Source organism: Danio rerio, chromosome 12, assembly GCF_052040795.2.
Source record: "Danio rerio strain M-AB ecotype USA chromosome 12, GRCz13ab, whole genome shotgun sequence".
Taxonomy (NCBI): domain Eukaryota; kingdom Metazoa; phylum Chordata; class Actinopteri; order Cypriniformes; family Danionidae; genus Danio; species Danio rerio.
Genome location: NC_141032.1, coordinates 5,101,584 through 5,112,500, shown reverse-complemented (window position 1 = coordinate 5,112,500; position 10,917 = coordinate 5,101,584). Strand labels below are relative to the sequence as shown.

Below are 10,917 nucleotides of genomic sequence, written 5' to 3'. Positions count from 1 at the left end.
GGTACGAGAGGGGGTGTAGAAATGGAGAAGTTCAGTGAGATATTGAGGAGCGAGATTATGAAGTGCCTTGAAAGTTAGAAGTAATACTTTAAAATCAATACGACACTTTACTGGAAGACAATGAAGCTGATAGAGGAGTGGTGTGATGTGCTCGTGAGATGGCACGAGCTGCATGGTTCTGAACCAGTTGGAGTTTATGGAGAAGTTTGGAAGGAAGTCCAGAAAGACGTGAAGTAACTAATGCGTGGATAAGAATTGCTGTGTTATTAGTTGTGAGAGAAGGGCGGAGATGGGTGATATTACGCAGGTGAAAATATGTTGCTGTTTGTTGAAATATGTTGCTGTTTGTTCTGCCTTGGTGTGACTTGGATTTGTCACAGGACTGTCATACTTATACACTATAAACTTACACACTTAACTATGTAGTGTAGAGTGTAGTGTCGTCCCAAACGGAACCCAATGCTTTTTTTTAGTAAATAAAATTGAAATCGTTTCCCATGCATTAACAGTTGTCAAATAATAAAATAAATACCAAACTACCACCTAGCATAAATGCATGAACAGTCATCATTTTGGAGGTGGTATGATTACTTATTTTGAAGAATTTTGTTTTCACAGTGCAAAATAAAGAAAAGAAATTGGTAACGCTTTATAATAACTATACACTATGAATCATCTATTAAGCATTAGCAAATGTTGAATTCATTATTTGTTAAGCAATAACTCTACATTAATATATGTTAGTAAACAGTTTAGAGTAGAGTAGTTGAGGGCTTTTAGGATAATTCAAAAGGAGTTAGGAAACGGTTAATAAATGATTTAACTCAACATTTATATATTGTATTATTCAGGCATACACTAATAGTTACTATGTATGTTAATAAATGCTTTATAAACTCAATTTACCTAATCTAATCTAAAGTGAGGACTATTTATGCTTTAGAACAGGGGTCACCAACCTATTGGAAACTGAGAGCTACTTCTTGGATATCGTTTAATGTGAAGGGCTACCAGTTTGATACACACTTCCTAATAACAAATTTGCTCAGTTTACTTTTAATTATATGTTATTAATAATTAATGATATTCATCTATGTGAAGACACTGATCATGTTAATGATTTCTCACAATAGTTGTCAACAATGATTGGAAACAGATAAATATCAACCAATGCAAGTGTGATTTAAAAAGAATAGCTAAAACAAATATTAGATGCAGCTTACTTGTATGTGGTGCTATGGTAAGCTAATTTTATAACAGGTTCACGGGCAACTTATGTGATCCTCGCGGGCAACCTGGTGCCCGCAGGCACCATGTTGGTGACCCCTGCTTTAGAAATCCCTTATAAATGACAGTTGAAGGCTCAGTATCAAGTAAACAATTCATCTTTGCAAAAAATACAATTAATGTATACTTTAACTCTTAGGGAGGGTCAATAATGATACAACATTTCAAAGTTAGCGATGTTTAAACTGCACAATAATTTTATTTTAGTACAGATTGCAAAGATTTATTTTTCATTTAAATCAGTTTCATTTGTGCATCTTTAAATTAATAGAAATTAATAAAGTCGTTTATTTTCTGTTTAGAATTTAACCGAGCCTTTAATTGTCATTTATAAGAGATTTATAGCGCATAAATAGTCCTCACTTTAGATTAGGTCACAAAACTGGATGAAGGTGAGGTAATAAAGCATTTATTAACATACAAATAAACTATTAGTAAATGCCTGAAAAATAAGATATAAAAATGCTAATTTGAATAATTTATTAATCATTTACTAACTCATTCTGAATGATCTTTAAAAACCACCAACTACTCTCAAATATCTGGTTTGTAATTGATGCAACACTTAATTTAGCAATGAAAAAATATTTATTAACAAAGTATGAATATATAATCATTAAGCACATTTTATAGGTGCTTATTAGTCAAGAATAGAGCGTTTGCATCAGCAGCTGTAATGCTTAATAAATGATTCACATTGTGTAGTTATTATAAAGTGCTACCAAGAAATCCAACCTCAGTGCCCGATAGCTTCCTTTTGCTACGTGAGTCCATTGAGTGCGTGAAGTGTTCGACATTACACACTTATTGGTAACAGTTGAGTAAGTGCACTACAGAATGTTACGTTTACACACATCCACAAATTACACGTAAATGCATCAACTTTTTAGTGTAATACTCACTACTCTTGAATACATTTGAAAGGGCTACTTTTTACTCATACTTTGACTAATATTTACTGCAGATGCTTTATGCACTACATTTTTAGGCAAGTAATGGCACTTTTACTTGAGTATGACTTTCCAGTACTCTTTCCACCACTTGCAACACACTCAATGTTTTGAAAGATGTTTGGAAAAAAGGACAGATATTCCGGACTCTCAACAGACTGTTTTCGATTAGCTGAAATTGGTATACAAGACATTTTTTTGTTTTTGTTTTCACCTGTAAAAGTAAGAAGGATACACTGGGAAATTATATTGAAGATAAAAAGAAGGGAAAGCTGAAATTTGAGTTTCATTTGTGTGAAGGAACTCAGCTCACATGCTATTATTAATGTATATAAGTAACCACAGTGATACTGGTGCTTTAATTGTATATGTTTCTATCCATGATGGGCCTAAAGCAGCCAAGATTGTACAGTTAAAAATTATGCAGTGCAATACAGTGATGCAGTGTGTCTGATTATCATATGTCTTTCTCCTTCACAGCGACATTTTTTCGGATCAAGGTTTATTATAAAGGGAAAATGGTGATGGAGCAGTTGGTGGAGAACGACTCTGGTTTCAGACTGATGTACCACAGAAACATGTTGGTTTTCATGATTTTATGACCGCTCTTTACATTTACATCACAGGCTCATGCTTGATGAATAGTGAAGGCACACTTTAGCCTTAAATGAGATTCCTTCTTCTGTTGAACACAAAGGAAGATATTTTGAAGAATGTTGGGTGGAAAGTGCAGCTGTTGGCATCAATAGTACACTCTCAGAAATGAAGACACAAGATCTGTCACTGGGGCAGTACCTTTTCAAAAGGTACATATTTGTACCTGAAGAGTCCCTATTGGTACCTCAAAGGTACATTTTAGGTACATTTGGGTACTGATATATACCTTTGAGGGACTACTAAAGACTCTTGGGGTACAAATAAGTACCTTCTGAAAAGGTGCTGCCCCAGTGACAGATCTTGTACCTTCATTTCTGAGAGTGTAGGAACAAAATGTCAACGGCAGTTTTTTCAACTCCAGCATTCTTCACAGTGTCTTCCTTTGTGTTCAACAGAATGAAACACTTTGAAAAACTTTTCATTTTTGTCTAAACTATCCCTTTAACCATATACTCTACTCTTGCAGGGATGAGTCAGGCCTGCAGGATGGTGCGGGTCTCCCAGTGGTCACTCTTCCTCCAGCTGAAGGAATGCCGGATCAAATGCAGACCAGGCTTACTAATGATATTCTGGATAATCTGGGTGGTCTGGAGATTCGGAGATCAGACGGAGTGATTCACGGTCACCGTTGGGGGTCCAGCAGGATCTACTGGGGTCTGTGCAAGCATGAAAGAAGCCAAACACCCAGAGAACTGTCCAAAAACACACCTCAACCCATTTACCTCATGAAAGATTACATTTCAGGTGGGTCATATTACATTTATCCCATTTAGGTAAACAGCATGCTTATTATTAAAGGCACAGTTCACCAAAAAATCACAACTATTTACACACCCTCAAGTTGTTCCAATCCTTATATCAGGCACGGATTGGCTAATCGGGAGGACCGGGAGAAATCCCAGTAGGCCGGTCAATTTTTTGGCCGTGAGGGCCGGTGTCTCTAGCTGCTTGCACTCTCAGCAGTAGCACTTTTTTCATTTAATTATTCATTTGACCATAGCCTCACTCTTTTTGTTCATTATTTTGCCGCAGCTTCGCTATTTTTATTTATTTTCTCGCAGCCCCGTGAGCAAAATGCTGCACTTGCAGGTTCATGATGATGTAACTATCATTCGACCCCAAACAGCAGCCCCTTAGTGAATATAAGAATTCGAATAATTAATATTAATGAATATTACACCTGCTCAATGAAAATCTGATGATTCACTACATCAATAAATCACTACATCAGTAAATAAACACACCAGCGTCACAGTGCCGTTGTGGTCCACTGGTCAGCACGTTGCGTTACAATGCTGCCAACCCGAGTTTGAACCTCACCTATGTAATTATTATTATTTTAATTTTTATTAAGACATATAATACTGTCAGAGTTGTTGAACATTTGAAGTTCTAAAGCAGCTGTTTTCTTGAAAAAGACGTGGTAGTGTCATTAGAAACTGAATTGGAAAAGACGTTATTTTAATAAAGTCAGTCGTGGTGGGCCGGTCTTAAGCTAGAAACTCCAGGGCTGAAAAAGGAGTCCCACTCATGCCCTGCCTTACATATTATATATTTTGGCTGAACTGTCCCTTTAAGGAGGTCGATCTCAATAAACATGGATGTCTGATGGTGTATCGTTCTGTAGGTTTGATGCAGTTTATTCAGACAGGAGGTGAATCTCCTTCTTGCACTCTTTACTTCTTCCTGGGGGAGAAGTGGCCAGACCCTAAAATGAAGCCTTGGGAGAAGAAACTCATCATGATTGAGGTCAGGATTGGTCATTTTTCCTTTTGCGTCCTTATGGACGTTTATGTCTTTTGGTTTTGTTGATCGTTTTGGCTGTGCTCTTTTTCACTTTTATTTTGGAATAAAATGTTCCTTTCAGGAGCTTCAAAGGCCACGAAACCTGCCTGTCTAAACAGGGTGTTTTCACACCTCTAGCGTTGAAAAAGTCAGAAAAGTGGGCGTGTCCAGCTCTGTTTAGGTGGGAGTGTCGGGGGAGGGAATGAGGGAAGGTTTTGCATAGAAATGGGAGCTTCCATATATGCTGATATTCACAGAGGCAAAACAAACACACAGACGCAGGGACATATATATTTTCAAGACACTTCTATACAGATTAAAGTGACATTTAAAGGCTTACCTAGGTTAGTTAGGTTAACTAGGCAGGTTATGCCGAGTTCAGACTGCATGATTTTCAAAGTTGTCGTGTTACAGATGTTTTCACACTGCATGACTATCTGGGCTAGCGTTTCGTCGCTGCTTTGTTTACACTGCAAGATGGATCGGCGACAGGGACTTTCACATTGCATGACTTTACTATAGAAAGAATCGCCGACAACTTCATCCAAACTACGTCTCACAGCCAAAAACATGTAGTATATATTTTGTTATTAACTACATAATGAGAAAGAAGCCTTTAATGGGGTAGAACATGTACATGTTTGCTCACCTGGGTTTAAAGGGAATTAGCCATTTCTCCTCAACGTTGATAATAAACTAATTTCTTTCTGTATGAAACGTCAAACAGACACAGTTGCTCCTGAGTCCTGTCAAACCTCCACTAGTTTTTCCTCCATTTCGTGGGTCCAAATAAACAGAAAAAGAGCGCTTTTAACTTCTCCCCCAGCCTCCCGCTGGCCTGCAGCAGGTATACACACACACACGCACAAGTAAAAGCTGCTCTCTCATTGGCTGTAGGTGATGGCTGATGTTATTTTCAGTCAAAACTCAATTCACACGGCATGATTTGAATCACCGACAGCTCCAGATATTTAGAATGACAAATATATTACAGGCATCGGCGACTCATCAGCGATTCTCTCAGATCACGTCTTTGAAAGTTCATACTGTGTGATTGTCACTCACGTGCACGAGCAGCGATTTGCCTGTGATTTCAGGCATTTGTCGGCGATTTCTCAAAACCTGTCGGCGAGCCAAAATCGGGGCTAAAATCACACAGTCTAAACTAGGCATAAGGGTAATTAGACGAGTTATGATGGTTTGTTCTGTAGACTATCGGAAAATATACAGCTTAAAGGGGCTAATAATATTGTCCCTAAAATGGTGTTTAAAAAATAAAAACTGCTTTAATTCTAGCCGAAATAAAACAATTAAGACTTTCTTCAGAAGAAAAAATATTATTAGACATGCTGTGAAAATTTCCTTGCTCTGTTAAACAGCATTTTGGAAATATTTAAAAAAGATTTACAAGAGGGTGAATAATTTCCAACAAACTCTAACTGTATGTAAAAAGTGCATCATGACTGATTTGCATGTTTCTTTCTCATCTGCTCAGGTTAATCTGACCGCACTGGAGTTTTTGAAGTCTATGGCTGTTGAACAAGGAGCGTCTTCACTGCAGTCAGACGAGCTGCAGCTTTCCCTGGAGCAAATGATGGAGCTCTGCTAAAAACAACCTCCTGGGTTAACCTGTTTACACTGTGGTGAGCGAATCTGTGGTAAACCATATTTATTCAAGGTGTGAGAAGCAGACTTTGGCTACAGGAGATTAATCAGTGGTTCAGTAGTTCAGTTTACTAGTTCATATACAGTTAAAAGCAAAATGATTCACCCTCCTGTCAAATATTTATTCTTTTTCAAAGTGATGTTTAATGGAGCAAGGCATTTTTCACAGTACTTACTACAATATTTCTTTATGCTGGAAAAAAGTCTTATTTTGTTTTATTTTTTAATCATTTTTAATAATTTTAATTTTAATGATAATAATTTTTTAATAATTTAAGTTTTATTTTGAGTGAAATAAAATCTGTTTTTAATTTTTAAAACACATTTCATGGTCATTATTATTGGCCCCCCTAAACCAATATTTTAACAATAATAAAAAAAAATCTAGTAGAACATTGTGATAAGAAAATATCCATTTTTAAGTGTTTGCATTCCCTCGCAAAACTGCACAAACACTTCCTGTTTACTTCATTCTCCAGTATTTTATCATCCTATCCTGCTATCGCCCTATCATTAAGTATTTACTCATAGTTCTCATCTATTTTTAATCTTGAAAGCACGCTGAAATGAATATATAAATGTCTGCATTCACTTTCTTTCCATTAAAGCTGTGCGTCAATCATCACCCTTCATATGCAACCTCTGAATCAGCAAATGCATGTATACGGATGCGCTCCAAATGATAAACTGATCCCAGATCAGCTTCTGTACACACCATTTAAAGTGACACCTCTGTTATCAAACAAGTGAGGAGCAGCAAATGAATCTCTCGTTTTGTTTCCTTTGATAACAGAGGCATGTCTCTGTAAGATTGCACAGGTCTATAATGAGGGCATTGCAATACTTTAGAAACTGTTTCATTTAAGAGGAAATTAGTTGCGTTTAAAATCAGACATGCAGCACAGACATGTTTTCATATTATTAAGAGTATTTGTTTGTTTAAACACAGTCAAATCCCAAAGTGTCCTGCAATTTCGGTCCTCTTCAAATGGCATGTCCAGAAGCTGATCTGGGATCAGTTTATGATATGGAGCGCGTGCGTATACATGCATTCGCTGATTTAGAGGTTGCATATGAAGGGTGATGATTGACACAGCTTAAATGGAAAGAAAGTGAATGCAGACATTTTATATTCATTTCAGCATGCTTTCAAGATTAAAAATACACAAGAAATATGGGAAAATACTTAATGACAGGATGATAGCAGGACAGAATGGTAAAATACGGGAGAATCCCGGCAAAAACAGGAGGGTTGACATTTTTAAAATGAACAGGAAGTGTTTGTGGAAAAACAGTTTTGCAAGGGAATGCAAAAACCTTTTTAAAAGATATATATTTTCCTCTGTTTTTTTTCACCCACCCATTTTTTTTCCCCACCGTCACCTCCCTTTCGGATCTCCATGAAAATCAGTTATTAGAAATGCGTTAAAACTATTCTGCTTATAAATGTGTTCAAAATCTCTCCGTTAAACAGAAATTGGAGAAAATATAAAAGAATTCAAATCTAACAGGAGGGTAATAATTCAGACCTGAACTGTAAAAGCTAAAAGTCTCATGTGCCGTGTTCGTTCTGTTTTTGCACTACGACTCTTCTCTGATTTAATGATTTTTTATATATTTCTTATAATGTAAATTGTGTTTATTTGGTGTGTGGACCTGTTTTCTTGTTGTTTCTTATTTCTTTTGCTTTTTCAACGTCTATGGCACAATATCAGCATGATGATTTCCAGTCATGTAAATCCTGTCAGGGGGTTTTAGGGGTTTTCTGTAAAACTGTAAATATTGAACTTGTTATGCTTTGTTCTAACAAATAATTTCATTTACAAACCATGATGAGTGAGTGAGTGAATCATTTGAGTCGGGTCTGTTCAGTGAGTCGACGGAACTTGGTCATACATTTATTAACTCAACACATAAGGGAGATTTTACAGATGGGGGGAGCTTCCTGTCTAACTTACATTAAACTGACACACACTGTTTGTGTGATTGTACATTCACAGAAAACCAAACACCGAATCAACATTCAAAACGACATTTAAAGAACAGTGTTTACATCACATTTTAAATGCACAAACTAATCAATTCATGACTTCTTATTTTAATATAAGGTATCGTTCATCATTTAAAGAAGTCTTTTCTGCTCACCTGAAGTTCTTACTGTAAATTGTTGCTTGTTGTGAGTCACTGAATTAATAAATGTACTATATTTATTAATATTAACTTGTATATTATTCCTGAGTTACTCCAGTCCTACTGTCCGTGTCAGATGCTCATTGTTCTAATACAGGGGTGTCAAACTCAATTCCTGGAGGGCCGAAGCCCTGCACAGTTTAGTTCCAACCCTGCTCCAACACACTTACCTGTAGGTCTCAAACAAGCCTGAAGGACTCAATTAGTTTGATCAGGTGTGTTTAATTAGGGTTGGAACTAAACTGTGCAGAGCTGCGGCCCTTTTGGAACAGAGTTTGACACCTGTGGTCTAATAGATCATCCACTCCAGGAAAATAATGTTAGCTGTTTGTTCAGACTACTTATTTAAAATGAGCTGAAACAACATGATATTTGGGGGGTTTCACTTAAATTTGTAAAAACTGATATGCTAACTTGGTGACACGGTGGCTCAGTGGTTAGCACTGTCGCCTCACAGCAAAAAAGTCACTGGTTTGAGTCCCGGCTGGGTCAGTTGGACTTCTCTGTGGAGTTTGCATGTTCTCCCCATGTTGGTGTGGTTTTCCTCCGGATGCTCCGGTTTCCCCCACAGTCCAAACACATGCGCTATAGAAGAATTGGGTAACCTAAAATTGAATGTTGTGTGTGTGTGTGTCTGTGTATGAGAGTGTAAGGGTGTTTCCAGTGATGGGTTGCAGCTGGAAGGGCATCCGCTGCGTAAAACATATGCTGGATAAGTTGGCGATTCATTCCGTTGTGGCGACCCCGGATTATTAAAGGAACTAAGCCGAAAATGAATGAATGAATGAATAAGTTACCTTGGTGACACAGTGGCTTAGTGGTTAGCACTGTTGTCTCACAGCAAAAAGGTTGCTGGTTCAAGTCCCGGCTGGGTCATTTGGCATTTCTGTGTGGAGTTTGCATGTTCTCCCCGTGTCAATGTGGGTTACCTTCTGGTGCTCCAGTGTCCTCTGTAGTCCAAACACATGCGCTATAGGAGAATTGAATAAGCTAAATTGGCTGTAGTGTATTGATTGTGTTGAACGCAGCATCTATTACTGTGTATTTAGGATTCTTTGCTCTAAGAGAACAGCGTCTGTCTGAAAAAGGGATCTTTTGTAATATTATAGATGTCCTTAATGTCACTTTTGATAACTGTAAAGAATCCTGGCTCAATAAAAGTATTTATAAGAGTTATGTTTTACTTACCACAAACCTTTTTGATATGAATTACTGGACTATATATCCAGGTAAATGTTAAGTGTGTGTTTTTCGAGTTAAGCTGTTGATCTGCTAAATGTTTTGATCCAGTCAGTTCTGTCGGCTTCATCTACTCCACGTTCTCCAGGTCGTCCGGATCCTCTTCTGATTCTTTCTCCTCCATGGACAGATCTCTGAGCTCGGACAGCGGCACCAGCAGACCCTCTTTATTCAGTCCCATCGGCTGAATCACATTATCCCTGTTTAAGAAAAAACACAAGAAGGTTTGAGAACCTAACAAAGGATCCTTCTGGAAAAACTGAAACAATTGATTTGATCTGTGTTTTATTTTCTTTCTTTTATATTCTTTTAATTATTCAGTTTCTTTAAAGGGGACCTCTTATGCCCCTTTTTTACAAGAGTGTATGTGGTTTCAGCTCAAAATACCCCACTATTTTCTTAATAATAATTCTTTGAAAAGGCTTTAAACACTGACTCGTGTATTTGCTCAATAATTAGTTTTGGTTCATTTTTAATCAAAATAATTCTAATTCTGACTTGGAGAGTTTGCTGAAGAGGCTGATGAGCCGGTGCGCCTCCTCCTCTTTCTCCTCCTCCGTCATTCCCTCCATGGGGTTGTGCTGCTCCTCCTCCACCTGTCCCGTCACTGGGTTCACCTTGTCTTTAATCTGCCGGTACTCCTCCGTGTCCGAGTCTGAATCGCTGGAGTAACGTGTGCCTGATGAAGAGGCTGATGACCTTTGACCTCCGAGCAGACCTCTTGTGGCCAGAAGCCCGGCGGCATTTCCGTATCCAGTGTACTTGACGAAACGCCTCACTGGTGTCGAGCAAAAAATCAAATGGTTAGTTCATTCCCTTCGGCTTAGTCCCTTAATCATTAGGGGTCAACACAGTGGAATGAACCGCCAACTTATCCAAAACATGTTTTACACAGCGGATGCCCATCCAGCTGCAACCCAATACTGGGAAACACCATATTCACTCATTCACACTCATGGACAATTTAAATTCCTCCAGCTTAGTCCCTTTATTCATCAGGGGTCACCACAGCAGAATGAACCGCCAACTTATCCAGCATATGTTTTACAAAGCAGATGTCCTTCCAGCTGCATCCCAGTAATGGGAAACACCCAAACACACTCATTCACACACATACACTACGGCCAATTTCATTTCCTTCAGC

General features: G+C 37.9%; 2 protein-coding genes across 19 annotated transcripts in view; one reads left to right on the top strand and one right to left on the bottom strand.

Moving 5' to 3' along the window:
- The window catches only part of irf3 (interferon regulatory factor 3), a 21,254-nt gene extending 13,080 nt beyond the window's left edge, over positions 1-8,174 (top strand). For 2 of the 11 annotated variants that reach the window (XR_015503540.1, XR_015503534.1), the window contains exons 8-12: positions 2,718-2,817; positions 3,361-3,638; positions 4,522-4,643; positions 6,175-6,480; positions 7,424-8,174. Coding sequence is in view for 4 of the 11 variants with exons in the window: in NM_001143904.1 (NP_001137376.1) it covers positions 2,718-2,817; positions 3,361-3,642; positions 3,797-3,818; positions 4,473-4,643; positions 6,175-6,288 (689 nt within the window). In the remaining 7 variants the exon portion in view is untranslated. Of the gene's footprint in view, positions 1-2,717; positions 2,818-3,360; positions 3,643-3,796; positions 3,819-4,472; positions 4,644-6,174 lie in introns of all 11 variants that reach the window. The other 9 variants (XM_087275220.1, XM_087275218.1, XR_015503539.1 and 6 more) reach the window with 8 other exon arrangements.
- The window catches only part of si:dkey-94f20.4, a 25,957-nt gene continuing 23,041 nt past the window's right edge, over positions 8,002-10,917 (bottom strand). For 2 of the 8 annotated variants that reach the window (XM_087275744.1, XM_087275743.1), the window contains 2 exons: positions 10,272-10,551; positions 8,002-9,973 (listed from right to left, as the gene is read on the bottom strand). In XM_087275744.1, coding sequence (XP_087131870.1) covers positions 9,844-9,973; positions 10,272-10,551 — 410 coding nt within the window. In that variant the 3' untranslated portion in view covers positions 8,002-9,843. The remainder of the gene's footprint in view (positions 9,974-10,271; positions 10,552-10,917) is intronic. The other 6 variants (XR_015503779.1, XR_015503778.1, XR_015503781.1 and 3 more) reach the window with 6 other exon arrangements.